At 45.3% G+C, this 16,058-nt stretch overlaps 1 protein-coding gene across 1 annotated transcript in view; it reads left to right on the top strand.

Moving 5' to 3' along the window:
* Window positions 1-16,058, top strand: part of GARNL3 (GTPase activating Rap/RanGAP domain like 3) — a 152,493-nt gene that overhangs the window by 13,423 nt on the left and 123,012 nt on the right. Inside the window, exon 2 of the mRNA XM_060013298.1 lies at window positions 10,910-11,080. Within this exon, the coding sequence (XP_059869281.1) occupies window positions 10,938-11,080 (143 nt within the window). The 5' untranslated portion in view covers window positions 10,910-10,937. The remainder of the gene's footprint in view (window positions 1-10,909; window positions 11,081-16,058) is intronic.

The raw sequence follows: 16,058 nt of genomic DNA, 5'->3' as shown, positions 1-16,058 counted from the left end.
TCAATTTCGTTTCTTTTTATGGCTGAGTAATATTCCATTGTATATATGTGCCACATCTTCTTTATCCATTCATCTGTCGATGGACACTTAGGTTGCTTCCGTGTCCTGGCTATTGTAAAGAGTGCTGCAGTGAACATTGTGGTACATGACTCTTTTTAAATTATGGTTTTCTCAGGGTATATGCCCAGTAGTGGGATTGCTGTGTCGTATGGTAGTCCTATTTTTAGTTATTTAAGGAACCTCCATACTGTTCTCCATAGTGGCTGTATCAATTTACATTCCCACCAACAGTGCAAGAGGGTTCCCTTTTCTCCACACCCTCTCCAGCATTTATTGTTTGTAGATTTTTTGATGATGGCCATTCTGACTGGTGTGAGGTGATACCTCGTTTTAGTTTTGATTTGCATTTCTCTAATGACTGGTGATGTTGAGCATCCTTTCATGTGTTTGTTGGCAATCTGTATATCTTCTTTGGAGAAATGTCTATTTAGGTCTTCAGCCCATTTTTGGATTCAGTTGTTTGTTTTTTTGATATTGAGCTGCAAGAGCTGCCTGTATATTTGGAGATTAATCCTTTGTCAGTTGCTTCATTTGCAAATATTTTCTCCCGTTCTGAGGGTTGTCTTTTCATCTTGTTTATGGTTTCCTTTGCTGTGCAAAAGCTTTTAAGTTTCATTAGGTCCCATTTGTTTATTTTTGTTTTTATTTCCATTTCTCTAGGAGGTGGCTCAAAAAGGATCTTGCTGTGATTTATGTCATAGAGTGTTCTGCCTATGTTTTCCTCTAAGAGTTTTATAGTGTCTGGCCTTACATTTAGGTCTTTAATCCATTTTGAGTTTATTTTTGTGTATAGCGTTAGGGAGTGTTCTAATTTCATTCTTTTACATGTAGCTGTCTAGTTTTTCCCAGCACCACTTATTGAAGAGGCTGTCTTTTCTCCATTGTATATTCTTGCCGCCTTTATCAAGGATAAGGTGACCATATGTGCGTGGGTTTATCTCTGGGCTTTCTATCCTGTTCCACTGATATATATTTCTGTTTTTGTGCCAGTACCATACTGTCTGGATTACTGTAGCTTTGTAGTATAGTCTGCAGTCCAGGAGCCTGATTCCTCCAGCTCTGTTTTTCTTTCTCAAGATTGTTTTGGCTATTCTGGGTCTTTTGTGTTTCCATACAAATTGTGTCATTTTTTGTTCTAATTCTGTGAAAAATGCCATTGGTAGTTTGATAGGGATTGCATTGAATCTGTAGATTGCTTTGGGTAGTATAGTCATTTTCACAATGTTGATTCTTCCTAAGAATCAATGTTGTTCTCCTAAGAGAACAATGTTTATCTCTCAATGTTGTTCTCCTAAGAGAACAATGTATATCTCTCCACCCGTTTTTATCATCTTTAATTTCTTTCATCAGTGTCTTATAGTTTTCTGCATACAGGTCTTTTGTCTCCTTAGGTAGGTTTATTCCTAGGTATTTTATTCTTTTTGTTGCAGTGGTAAATGGGAGTGTTTCCTTAATTTCTCTTTCAGATATTTCATCATTAGTGTATAGGAATGCAGGAGATTTCTGTGCATTAATTTTGTATCCTGCTACTCTACCAAATTCATTGATTAGCTCTAGTAGTTTTCTGGTAGCATCTTTAGGATTCTCTATGTATAGTATCATGTCATCTGCAAACAGTGACTGTTTTACTTTGTCTTTTCTGATTTGGATTGCTTTTATTTCTTTTTTTTCTCTGATTGCTATGGCTAAATCTTCCAAAACTGTATTGAATAAGAGTGGTGAGTGTGGGCAACCTTACCTTGTTCCTGATCTTAGAGGAAATGGTTTCAGTTTTCACCATTGAGAACGATGTTGGCTGTGTGTTTGTCATATATGGCCTTTATTATGTTGAGGTAAGTTCCCTCTATGCCTACTTTCTGGAGAGTTTTTATCATAAATGGGTGTTGAATTTTGTCAAAAGCTTTTTCTGCATCTATTGAAATGATCATATAGTTTTTATTCCTTAATTTGTTAATGTGGTGTATCACATTGATTGATTTGCATATATTAAAGAATCCTTGCATTCCTGGGATAAACTCCACTTAATCATGGTGTATGATCCTTTTAATGTGCTGTTGGATTCTGTTTGCTAGTATTTTGTTTAGGATTTTTGCATCTATGTTCATCAGAGATATTAGCCTGTAGTTTTCTTTTTCTGTAACACCTTTGTCTGGTTTTGGTATCAGGGTGATGGTGGCCTCGTAGAATGAGTTTGGGAGTGTTCCTCCCTCTGCTATATTTTGGAAGAGTTTGAGAAGGATGGGTGTTAGCTCTTCTCTAAATGTTTGATAGAATTCACCTGTGAAGCCACCTGGCCCTGGACTTTTGTTTGTTGGAAGATTTTTAATCACAGTTTCAATTTCAGTGCCTGTGATTGGTCTCTTCATATTTTCTATTTCTTCCTGGTTCAGTCTTGGAAGGTTGTGCTTTTCTAAGAATTTGTCCATTTCTTCCAGGTTGTCCATAGAGTTGCTTGTAGTAATCTCTCATGATACTTTGTATTTCAGAGCAGCCACATTTTTTTTTTTTTTTTGTGGTACGTTGGCCTCTCACTGTTGCGGCCTCTCCCGTTGCAGAGCACAGGCTCTGGACGCGCAGGCTCAGCGGCCATGGCTCACGGGCCTAGCCGCTCTGCGGCATGTGGGATCTTCCCGGACCGGGGCACGAACTCATGTCCCCTGCATTGGCAGGCGGACTCTGAACTACTGCGCCACCAGGGAAGCCCAAGAGCAGCCACATTTAAGTGCTCAAGAGCCACGTGTGGTTTGTGGCTGCCTTATTGGACAGTGTAGATGTGGACCCTCAGGTAGGAAATGTTTGAAAGAATGCATCCAGGTTTTTGTTTTGTTCTTTAATGTGACTATGAATCATAGTGAAATAGGGAAAGGTAAAAAAAACTGTGGGAAAAAATGTATGGGATATCAGGAGACTTTAGGAAAAGGGAATCAATAAATAAACTATTAGTGGGAAGGATGACTATGATTTGATGGACTTAGGTTAACTGTTCATATAAATCCCAAGTAAAAGTTAGACTTTGAAACTTATATGTGAAACCATTGTGTCATGGATACATGATGTAATTTAATTGCGGGGGGGGGGGAGAAATTAGTGTAAATAAACATTTTTAAAAAAAACAGAAAGAGGGAATGATTTTTTTGTGTCAGATATTGCTGCTGGGTCACCCAGTGGAGAGCTAAGAATTGACCATTGGTTTAGCATCATGTGGGTCATAGGTGGCCTTTGACAATAGCTGTCCTTTGGAACAGTAAGGATGAAAGTCGCACTGGACTGGCTTTGAGAGATAATGGAAGGACAGGAACTGGAAACAGTGAAACTAGTCAGCTTTTCGCAGGAGTGGAAGGGATGTGAGTTGAAAAACTGTTTTATTTGGTTCTGGTTTGGAGTGTTCTGCTTTTGTTTTATAAACATATTTATGTCTGATGGGAATGGTCCAGTAAAGAAAAAAAGGATTTCAGTAGGGAGAGGGGGTGTTTTACTTGAAAAAGAGAAAATTCACAGAGGATATAAAAGCTGCCCTCCCACATTTGAAAGGGTGTTGTATGAAAATGGAATCAGGCCCACTCTGTGCATGGCCCAGGGCTAGACCTAAAATCACAGTGGGTACGAGCGATAATAAAACAGACTGGACTCAATACGCGAAAAGTACATTCCAGCAGTCAGTGTGCCCCAAGCTAACATGGCTACTCCAAGATGCAGTAAAATTTTTATTACTGGAGGTTAAACCATCTATAGTTTAGACTAGTATTTCTCAACTGTTCTGTGTTTTCAGTGCACTTTTGGATACAACAGTTTTAGGTGACACACCTGGAAAGGCTCAAGACAACACAAAAGCAGGTCGGAGGTAGTGATCTCACAGCCACTGCTCCAGCGTAGCAGTGACCTTAGAAGTGTCCGCAATTAGTGTGTGTTCTTTTTTTTTTTTTTGCGGTACGCGGGCCTCTCACTGTTGTGGCCTCTCCCGTTGCGGAGCACAGGCTCCGGGCGCGCAGGCTCAGCGGCCATGGTTCACGGGCCCAGCCGCTCCGCGGCATGTGGGATCCTCCCAGACCGGGGCACAAACCCGTGTCCCCTGCATCGGCAGGCGGACTCTCAACCACTGCGCCACCAGGGAAGCCCCAGTGTGTGTTCTTTTGGTTGCCCTTCAGCACCTCTTTACTGATTGGAACAGAAATGCCTAGTGCTTTGAGCAAGCTGTCTTTTAAACTCACAAGGCAAAATGTCTTCCCATCAAAGTACAGAGTCTCTTTTTCTTGCCCACTGGAGGTTATACCACTGCTCCCACCAGAAAAAGATTGTGCATACTCTGCACTCTGCACGGGGTCACATGAACTGTTAAGCTCAAAACCCAATTGGACAGACATCACTATATAAGGCCTATTGGTCAGTAATCTGTTGCAGACGACAGAATCCACTTTACCTGGTAGAAACAGAATGAGATATAATAGTGATATGGAAATTAAGTGCTTACAGAATTGTTGGCAGGGCTGGAGAGCAGATTCTAGTCTGAGCTCCCAGTCACAACTCCTGCCCCCAGAACCACTGTGCTCTGCACTGATCAGGGAGGCTGCCACTGCATAACAAGAAGCTGATCTATCAAGAAGCAGCTGCAGGGCTTCCCTGGTGGTGCTGTGGTCGAGAATCCGCCTGCCAATGCAGGGGACACAGGTTCGAGCCCTGGTCCAGGAAGATCTCACATGCCACGGAGCAATGAAGCCCATGCGCCACAGCTACTGAGCCTGCGCTCTAGAGCCCGTGCTCCGCAACAAGAGAAGCCACCGCAATGAGAAGCCCATGCACCGCATTGAAGAGTAGCCCCCGCTCGCCACAACTAGAGGAAGCCCACGTGCAGCATTGAACAAAGCTGTCCCTGCTCCCTCAGAAAGCCAGAGAATCAAGAAGCTGCTGACTCCAGGACCACAACAACTCTGTCATGATCTGTAAAAGCAAGCGGATGCCCTTTGTCCTCTCTCTTCATCTGCCTGGCTCCGTTCCCCACCAGTCTCTCATGAGTGCATCTGATTTAGCATGTGGACTCTAAATCATGTCCAGAACTCTAAACTGCCAAGCAGGTTAGGACATTACGTCTTAGCCTTCCAACTTCTGCAAGTTGTTCCAAAGTATCTGCCACAGACAGCATCTTTCTTCAATCACAGCAAACGTAAATAAGACACACTGATCCAAAGTTGGTAGCGCACACTGGTGTGCGGCTACATACCTGGCACGCCTATCTCGGAGCCGTTTTAGTGGGCGAGGAGGTAAAAATGGGAAATCAAGACTCAGATGGCAGCGTGAAGTGGATTTTCCAACAGTTAAGTGTCGGTGATTGCATAGTTTTAACACAAATGAAAGTTAGGACATAAATGCCTGTCTCGCATTTTATGACCAGAGAGACAAGTGTCTTTAGAAGAGCTGCCAGCCATGAAGTCTTTCCTAGCATCAGTGCCATATATCAGGCCTGGGCTGATGCTCGGCAGATGGATTGCCTTTGCTCCACTTGTCACAGTCCTCACAGAGCAGCTGCCTGCCAGAGGTTGATAAAGAAATAGAGTAGGTCCCATAGCGGTCTGACTGGGGCCACCAGCGACCTCGTTCAAACAGGGCCAGAACAGCCCGACAAAGTCTCTCTATTCCATATGAACACTTTCCTCATATTTTTGCGGCATTCCCGTAGTCAATTATTCATTCAAAATATATTTACTGGACTTCCCTGGTGGCGCAGTGGTTAAGAATCCGCCTGCCAATGCAGGGGACACGGGTTCGAGCCCTGGTCCGGGAAGATCCCACGTGCCGTGGAGCAACTAAGCCCGTGCACCACAACTACTGCGCCTGCGCTCTAGAGCCCGCGAGCCACAAGTACTGAGCCTGCATGCCACAACTACTGAAGCCTGCACGCCTAGAGCCCGTGCACTGCAACAAGAGAAGCCACCGCAATGAGAAACCCGCGCACCGCAACGAAGAGTAGACCCCACTCGCCGCAACTAGAGAAAGCCCACATGCAGCAACAAAGACCCAACGCAGCCAAAAATAAATAAATTTATTTATTTAAACAAACAAACAAACAAACATATTTACTGAGCCCTTCTCTGTGCTAGGCACTGGACGTAGACCGTGAACAAGGCAGATGGGGCCCCTGCTCTCATGGACCTAACATTCCAGTGGAGGGAGGGTGGGAGGCAGACAGTGTACCAGTAAACAAACACATAACTGGGAAGGCTCCAGTGGCCGTGAGTGCCACGGAGGAAGAATGTTGCAAGGTGGGGAGTGACGGCCTGCGGGAGGGGCAGTTTCGATCTGGGGACAGAAGGGATTTGTATTGCCGCTGACCCCAGCTCTGTAGGGGTTACTGCTCCCTTGGCTACTGAGCCAGCTCAGGCCCCAGCTGCTGATTTTGGTTGCAGATAAGCAAGAATGATGACTTGTGCTTCGTTTAAGATTGTTTTCAGCCTACAATCCGAATGAGGATACAAGATCAATAACGCAAGGGAGTGGGTGTGGCTCCCAGAAGTTTCCCGTGTTCCTTATGGAATCATGGTTGCAGCTCAGTGATCCATGCAGCTCTCACCAGGGGAGATATCAGCCACATCGAAGGAGCCAGAACTGAGACCTTGTTACCTTCTATGACATTTGCTGCCTTCAGGGCTCTACCTACCAGTGTATGAGAGAGACAGCACTTGTGCCACAGTTGTGTTTCCCCGCGGTCTGTTTCTCGCTGCATCGCTGGGCCTCAGCAGGCCTGGCTATGGCCCCCACAGCTGCTGGTCCCCATCTCGGGCTTCTGGACGGTTCTTCTCAGTGACTGCGTCCTCGTGGCCATCAGCAGAGGACTAACTGTGAAGGAGGCCACATTTCTCTTTACTCCCATCTGTTTAGACTCACAATATGAACACTCAAGTTGCCCTGAGGGCTTGGGAGTCACAGAGGAGAAAATTGTAAGCTGTGTGCTTCTGAGGGCTGCCCCCAGGCCAGGGAGATTCACTCACAGAGGCCCTCATTTCCTCCCCTTCAGGCCCACTCCCCTCCCAGAAAGCACCTCCACGACGTGAATCAACCCTTTTCCGGTCACACTCTGGGATTTTTATCCTAGAACCTTGAGAAGTCTATGTATTATTTGATCTTTTGTTTTGAGTTCTTACTCTCTCATTTTCTTGAGAAAACAAAGCTGTTATATGTTTCATCTGATTCCTGTTAAAAATCTTCTCGTCTGTACTCGTCATCTGCCTTTTGCAAACCTCTTTTCATAGGTCCTGTGCTAATTTTTTCCTGCATGTCCGTCTGGGATGGAAGCAGCTCTGTCTGGGTCTGTGTTTACCCACTGATAATATGGTAGATTCACCTTGACTCCTTTCCCTGCCTCTCTGAGCGATGGTGAATCTTCTCTTTCAGAGCTGGTGCTGGAGGTCTGGCTTTGATGCTTCTTGGGAAGTGGGACAGAGACAGTGGGAACGTGCCATCTGGTTTTACGCTCCCCCCATGCCTGCCCTCCTGTCTGCAGAGTCCCCTGTGCCTGTGGTGTATGTGACCCCGTGGCAGGACTCTCCTTAAATTTTCAGCCCTCCCCCCCCCCGCCACTTCAGGGCAGACAGCCTGCTCCAAAGAGGGTCTGGGTCAGTGCGATTTCCCATGATTCGTGGACCTTCTTTTAGTGGGTTCAAATGTAATTGGTTAATAATCTTTCAAGAGGTTCAGATGGCTCTTAAGATATACTTTTCCTTCTCTCCTTCAGCTTTTCCTCAGATTAGGCCACCCCTTGTTAAAAAGTTGGGGCAGTGACACACAAAGAACAAACAGCTTCTGCCCCAGTGCGGCCCATGCTTCCAGGCCTCAGCCCTCCAGATCGGGCACTGTCGGCCTTTAGGACATTCTTGCCCATTTTCCTCACGTTATATAAGCTAGGTAGACCTTGATGTTCGCTTTCAGTCTGTCCACGATTAATTGTATACAGCAGATCTTCAGAATTATAGCATGGAGTTTGGTCATTCTCTTGTTTCAGTGAGTTTTCTTCTATGTATTGGGCTATTTTTTCTTATTTCCATGGGTTCCAAGGAGTTATGCAAATGAGCACTTCCTCTGCCATTTTCCAAGAAGTTCTTCCTCTGCTGAATATTTTAAATAGTGAGACAAGAAAGATAAAATATGTCAGAAGATTAAGAGGAACATACATTTTTTAAATTAGAAAGTTAAGTCTAGAAAATTTAACAGAAATGAGGAAAATGATTAAAATTAACAGTGATGAGACAGCATCTGAACAGTTAGAAAATGAAGCTAAAGAATTAGATGAAAGTATAAAAAAAGAACTCAGAAACTCTAAGGGTAAAGATATGGCAAAAAGACAAAATTAAATGGTGGGAAAGGTTTAAAGGAACTAGCATTTAAGTATTTCTAAACAAATTTTAAAGATGAAAGGGCTAGACAATAACACTAAAACAATGAAATAATCTTAGTATTTAAAGATTAAAAAAATGTAAGCAGCATATGAGGTTATCCCATTCTGTAATGTTCCATGTTAAGATGTACCTTATTTACTGATTTACAAAGATGGCTAAGACTGTGCTTTAGGGAGAATTGCAGGTCACAGAGCATTATATATTCTCCGTATGTGTGTCACATAAAGGTTGCAAATACGTAGAGAGAGGAGTGATGGGAATAATACCAAACCGTTAACTGGGAGAGGAAAGGGAGTGGAGTTGGGGATGTCGTGCCTGCCATCGGGTCCCCTCACCATTTCTGGAATCTTCTCCCCTCCTCTCTTCAGTGCACTTTTTCTCCAATACCCACACCTGGGTGGCGACTCTTCCTAGGTGGGCTGCCCTTGCTCACCGAAGCTGCTTTGCCCACCTGTGCAGAGAGTGCCAAGTACCCGGGGACTTTACAGCCCTCACCCCGACCCGGGGCTCTCGGTTCCTCTTCGCAGGTGGGACAGCTCTGCGGTGTAATCAACCCCGAGCAGATTGTAAAGCAAGCTATGTATGTGATTTTCATTTTCTAGTAGCCACGTTAAAATCAATTCTGATACACTTTATCTTCAACATGTAATCAACATAAAAATTATTGAGACGTTCTGCATCCTTTGTTATTTGTACTAAGTCTTCCAAGTCCGGTGTGTGTTTTACACACGCACGTCTTGCTTTGCCTGACCCATTTCCTTGCTCAGTGGTCACAGGTGGCGCATGGCTGCCGCGTGGGACAGCCCAGCTCCACTCAAGTTGAAGCTGAACCTTCACAGGACTTTGCCTGAAAATGAAACCTCACCTCCCTGTCCTGCTTATTGGTTTCTTTCAGGAGCAGTTTCTTTCCTTTTCTTTTTTTTTAACTTGCATGATTAAGAAAGGAACATTTTCTTAATAAATGTTTTGCATACAAGTGTTATTTTTGTAATTTAAAAAAAATCTAGAGGGTTCAAAGAAAAAAATATGTCTCTCATCCAGAAGCCCTGCTTTGTTATTTATTTGTTTGTTTATTGCTAAGGCAGCCATAAACTCTAGTGACCCTGGGTTGCAGAAGACTTGAGGTTCCAGTGAGTAAAGAACAACTGACATCATAGCAGAACCTTCCCTTCTTGCCATTTGTCGTACGTGGAAGGCTTGAGCCTTTCATGTCTATAGAGTTTCTGCCAAGATAAGTGGCCTGAAGCCAGCTTAGAGTAAGATTATCCAGCAGTCTGGGTCAGATATGCAGCCTGTGGCTTCTCAGGCCCAGGTAAGGTGATGGGGGAGGATGGGTCATCACTTATAAAGGAGGAATACCAGGGGGACCTGGCAAGAGTGGCCTTTTTTTCTTTTGTGGCATGCCTGCAGCCTATAATTGGTACTAGTGTAGCAGCTTGGGAGTGGGCAGTGCCCATCTGGCTCCAAATACCCAGGCTGTATGGAGTCACTTCTCTTGGCATCCAAACCCTGCAGCAGGATGGTGGCTCCCTGTGCAGATGCCTCTTCCTCACTAATAAGACCACGAGGTCTTTTGTCTTTTGCCTCGTCACAGCGTTTTATTAAGAAGACACTATAAAGAGTCCCTTTTGACATAAGTGTTATCTAAGATTGCTTTTTATTTTTATTTTCCCACTTCCAAGTATTTGGATTTTCTTTGCTAATTTGTGTGTCACCTGAGGTAGAGGTGGGGGAAGAATGCTCCTGATTGGCTCAGAAAGTAATTCCAATCAGAAAAAGCAGGGATGCCTACATTTCCCTAACAAAGCCACCCTCCTTCATCCCAGAATCACCTTACCTCCTTCCTCGCTGTGTCATCAGAGAAAGAAGCAGACGTGTTTCAGCAGTGCATTTCCCAATTTATTCCCATTTGTTAATTCAGCAAGCATTTACTGCTTACTTCCTCTATGCTATTACTCTTGAATGTGGGTTTAGTCCTTTTGTCTACAGTGTTGTTGCCAGTGTAGGCTCTTTTTATGGCTTTTCTTGGCTATTTTAAATGGAAATTGGGAGATAAACCAGGCACTCCTGGACCAAACGCCAATGGCCATGAGGTCCATCCTCTGAAGGTACTCCAGACAGAGCTTTCCCTTCCTCAGTGAATGTTGCCTTTTTCTAAATAAGTTTGTGATGGTTCACATGCTCACTTTTCTCCTTTTACCTTCGACCCTGCTGACTTGAGAGTGTGGAGGACTCCACTCATTGCTGAGGGATGTGATAGGATTTGGACGGTTCCAGGGCCACGAGGCCACAGTGTGCAGGAAGGGCATGGTGCTGTCTTAGTGGGGCACCTGGGTCTTGGGAGGGCCTTGGCTTTACCCCTCCTCATTACTGATGGGCTGGCCCCTGTGGAGGAGTGGCCAGAATGGGCCAGCGATGGGCCCTTGTTCTTCTCTAAGTGCCTTTCCCAACTCTTTCTGTTTCAGTACAGCACTGCAGCCTCCAGGCCCACTGATGGATCCGCTGATGAAAGGGTCCAGTGGGAGTCAGATGGCACAGACCCTTCTATGGAAAGCCAAGTCGTCTCTCTCCTTTGGCATCCAGCCCCTGCAGACGTGGCCAACAAAAGACCCTGAAGTAGAGGCCCAGGTCAACCTGTAAGTAAGTAAGAGAAGCATCATCTCAGTTGGGGCTCACGCTCACTCTAACTAGAAATCCCTTAATGCTCAGGAAGAAAATTATCTTTGGGGGGAAGAATAATGAGAGAGAGGAATGGATATTTGGTTGGGAGATTTCATTTCTGTTCTTAATGGTGCCTGATGTGTATTTATTTATTTACTTAGCAATGTTCATTGAGCACCTGCTCTGGCCAGGCCTTGTCTCAGGCATGGCAGGCAAAAGGGATTCAGTTCCTGCCCTCAGGGGATTTACAGCTCATGGAACAGATAGCCGTTAATCAAATAATCATACAAATAAATACGAATTGTGACAAGTACGAAATAATCATACAAATCATACAAATAAATACGAATCATACAAATAAATATAAATTGTGACAAGTGCTATGAAATGTGGTACCTTGATTCAGTAAACATTTACAGAATGCCCTCAATGTGCCAGCAACATACTGGGGATATAAGAGAATATGACATCTCCTCACCCGTGAATATCAAATAGTATCTAGAAGGGGAAAAAATTCCAATTATTATTCAGAAGAAATGATAATAACTATGCTATAACTAATATATTAATAGATTCCAGGTCCCATAGGGTGGTAACTATGTTTTCCTGTTTACTCCTGAATCCCCAGGGCTTTGTTATAGTGTACAATATTTGTTGGATGAATGAATAAGTAATGAATGAAGAAGATACTACAACACAGTGGTGCTTAGCTTTCCAGGGAAATCAAAGGCAACTAGGTGCAATGGTCTAATTGCCTTAAAAGCAAATGAGATGCTTCATCAGTTCAAGGCAACAAATATTATTGATGCTTACTGTACCTAAGGCCAACCCCAGAGATTCTGATTCAGTGGCTCTGGAGTGGATGAAAGAGGACTCTTCAGGGACAGCCTTTCCAGGGAGGCAGACAAGTAACCAAATAACTCCAGCGCTGTTAGAAAAGAAGCATGTATAATGTGCTATAGGAGGAGGGGATCTGCGGGAGGGCCGGGAGGAAATCGGGGAGCAGTTGCTCTTAGCCAGGCAGGATGACCATCGCGCCAGGCCGGAAAGGGGAAGAAAGCCACTTTAAACAGAGGAAAGTGTAGAGCAAAGGCTCGGATCCGTGAAAGTGGGTCCCAGCAGTGTTGACAGGCATTAAAGCAGTGATTCTCAACCCTGGCAGCACAGGAGAATCATCCCGGGAACTTTAACACATATGAAAGCCTGCACCATCCGCCCAAGAGTCCCAGGTCTAGGGTGGGACACAAATACCAATATTTTATAACGCTCCCCAGGGGATTCTCTTGTGCAGCAAATGAGGAATGCTGTTTTTAAAAATGTAACCACACAAAAATAAATACAAAATAGTTATGAAGTACCTTATACGCCTAGCTAAGGGGTATGAATTTTTATATCTCGAGCAATGAGGAGCCATTGATAGCTTGCCTGATTTTAAACGATAATACAATTTGAAATAGACAAGGTTCACAGGGTCTGGATAAATTCACGACTGCTGGTTCTGCAGTGGGTTCTTCTGGGAAGCTAGAGAAGTCTGGAGTCACCGCTGCCTTTTCAGAGCTGCCAACATACCCCCCACCGTGGCGCGGTAGGTCCACTTATGAGAATATGGGAATTGAATGTCTCCTTGATCTGAAACTGAAATCTAAAATTTCAGTGAATGCTGAATTATCTGGGCAAAATGCTCCTGTTTTTGGGGGGCCGCTGGTAACCCGCGTGTGAGCAACTCCAGCTCTTTAGAAAGGAGGGCAGGGAAGCCTGCGCTTTATCTACCAAAGGTGGAGCGGGGGTGGAGGGTGGGGTGGGGGGGTGGGGAGTGGAGGTAGGTGGACGGGTGGGGGGAAGGGCCACTCTTCCTTCCTCTGAAGCTCCAGGCGGGACTCTCAGCGCTGCTTCTTTCTAAACTACAAACCCCACAGTGCGCCGCGCGGAGGACGTAGTCAAAGGGGCGGGCAGGACTGCCGGGAAGCCTATGAGACGTAGCGGAAGCAGCCCGAGGTGGCGCCTTCCGGGTCCTATTGGTGAATCTGGTTAGGAGTGGGACCAGGCCCTGGTGATTGGCGGCCGCAGGGCTAGCGAAGCTGCCGTGAGAACGGGGCGGGCGGCGTCCGGCCAAGGGCTTCACCCCAGACTCGGGGGCCGGACTTGAAACTGATTCCACCGGGAACCAGATGTTGGGTTTTCTGGAAAACAGGCTAGAAAGATGCGTCTTTTAAGAACCGCTGCCATTCTGCGGGCTGCTCATTCATTAACTCATTCATTCAGCAAACTTAATTGATTACCTGTGTACCAGGCACTTGTGCAAACATCCCAAATGCGTTTTCTCTTTTAGTCCTCACAAAAAAACAGATAACTACTGCAGGCTCCATCTTACAGATGACGAGGCTGAGGTCCAGAAGAGTTAAGAGACTTGTTCAGGTCACACAGCTTGTAAGTGACAGAGCAGGGATTTGAACCTAACATCAGTCTAGCGCCAGTGCGCATCTCCTAATCTCAGTGTGCTCAGCGGTGCCATCAGGAGCAAAGTGTTTATGGGATGTCAGTGTCCACAGGGTGACTTGGTATTGTCGGGTGAAGATTATAGCAGGACCGGACTGGACACCAATAAAGTTGACCAAGCACAAAGTTGGACCTTGTGCGAGGTCCCTTGGTCATACAAGGCCTATTCTCACCAGAAAAGGTTTTTGGTATCTATGAAAGAACCTACTGAGCACCTGTGTGCTGTCCTGGGCCCTGTGCTAAGCACTGGTATGCAAACGAAGCATCTCCTTCCAGATTAAGCGAGGCTTATGGAAGTGCTGTTACCTAGGGCAATCCAAGGAGATTTCTCAGTGGAGAGACTCCTTGAAGTGTGGGAACTTTACCAGGCAGAGGTGAAGGAGGCCTCCCCAGACAGAGGAGACTGTCTGTGCAAAGGCCAGCAGCGTTAAAGCATTCTGGATTTGAGGGGAACCACAAACAGTCAGGTCCAGCTGGAGCTTCTTGCGGAGTGGTGAGCCTGGGATGGCAGACAGAAGCCAAGTCACTGGGGAGTGGGAGGGCTTAACCTGCCTGCTAGGAAGTTTGGTCTTAACTCTCTCAGCCAGAGCACAGCATGATCAGATTTGCATACTGGAAAGATAACTGGTGTCAGTGGGCAGCTAGATTGCAGGAGGATAAGGCTGGTGGCAGGGAGACCTATCAGAGTGGCCAGAAAGGAGATAGTAAGTGTTCTGATGAGTGGCAGGAGCAATGGGATTGAGTTAAGAAATATTTAAGAGGAAGGTTAGAGTGGACCTGGTAAATGCGTGGGTGGTGGGGTGAGGAATAGGACAGAGATCATTAGATACTGCCGTGGGGGCTGAAGAGGGGTACAGTTACATCTTTGGAGGAAGGAAGTTCTTAGAAAAGTCTTCTTAGAGAGAGTAATGTGAAGTGGATCTTGAAAAAGGAGGAAGAACGTTCCTTCCTTCTTTTCTTTTTCTTGAGTAGATTTTAATTGGCAGAGGTGGGGAGGACGGTATTCTGGATGGCCGGATCCTGGTTTGCCACTTGTATGGTGAAGTAGGAGGAAGTTTGGAAGGTCAAATTGGGGGACATATCGTGAAAGGTGTTGTACTTAATGCCAGGACATTGGGAGTCTGAGTGGCTTTTGAGACAGACAAGTGATGGTTTGAGCTCTGAGCTTTAAGAGTTAATTTCACTGATATGTACAGTGAGGAGGCCAGGAAGCCAATTAAGAGATGGACTAGGGAAGGGCTCTTCAGTTGTAAGTAACAGCAACCCCACTCAAAATAGTTTAGGCGAAAAAGGAGAATGTATAGGTTAATGTAACCAAACTACAGGAAGGGACACATCTCGCTCGCTTCAGGGAGTGACTGGATCCAGGGACTCTACTGCCAACAGTCAGTCCATTCTTCTCTTACGCCCTCAACCTCCACCCCTTAGCCCTGCTTCTCTCTGCCTGTTGACCTCACTGTCTCCTACCATCCATGAGTTTTCACCATGCAGCTGTGGGTGTGATCTCAGGCAGCATGGGGTATGTTCTCACAGACTTGCAAGTTGAGAGGAAAAATCTTCCCCATCAGTTAGAAGAACCCTGGGGAAGGACTATAGTTGCCCAGCCTGGGTCACATGTCCATTCCTGGTTCTGTGGGGGAGTGTCTGTTACCAGGGGCAGAAGGGGTAATTCTGCTTGCCCTGGCAAACAGAGCAGGGGTGGTCAGGAGGTAGGAGAACAGAATTCAAAGGGGTCAGAGAAGCCAGTGGAGGAGTTTCAAGAAGGGCAGTGCTCTCTGACCGGTCACAAAAATAACTTAGGAAGTTTGTTCAAAAATATAGATCATGGAACCTATTTAATTAGAACCCTTAGTGGTGGGACCCAGGGATCTGGCTGAAGGTGTCAAATATAACAGAAAGTTTGAAGATCGAAACTAAAATCTTCCATTGAATTTGATGATTCGGAAGCCACGGGGCTCCTCTGAAAACGCCGTTTCACTTGGGAAGGGAGGGCAGAAGGCAGATGGCGAGTCTCTCTGCATCCTCACATCTCCTCATTCATAACCTCCTTTCAGGGCCATGTCCGACCCTACAAGAGGCAAAGTTTCCTCATTAGTTCAGTACATTAGGAAAAGACAAAGGAAAGCTATTGGAAAGATGGTTATTTGAGGGGTGTTCTGCCTTAAACGGATGTCAGCCAGGAGCAGAAGGAAGAAAGTTTGAAAAGTTTTTAATTCCATCTGAATTACCTGCCCATTCTTTTTTCCCATCAGTCCTTCCTGTGATTAATTACAATATACTACCAATAAGTTGGATTTCTTAAAAAGTATAATTCAGACTTAATTTCCCTCACTCGGCTGAATTAGCAGTGGTTTGCTTTTTGATCTTTTGGAGAAAGTTGCCACGTATTTGAAAGAGTTTATCATCAAGGCGTGATACAAATATCAGGCAATTTCGTATTTAGACATTTTAAAATAG

This window comes from Delphinus delphis, chromosome 6 (assembly GCF_949987515.2).
Source record: "Delphinus delphis chromosome 6, mDelDel1.2, whole genome shotgun sequence".
NCBI lineage: Eukaryota > Metazoa > Chordata > Mammalia > Artiodactyla > Delphinidae > Delphinus > Delphinus delphis.
Note: the sequence above shows the minus strand (reverse complement) of the source record. Positions and strands in the feature narration are given on the sequence as shown.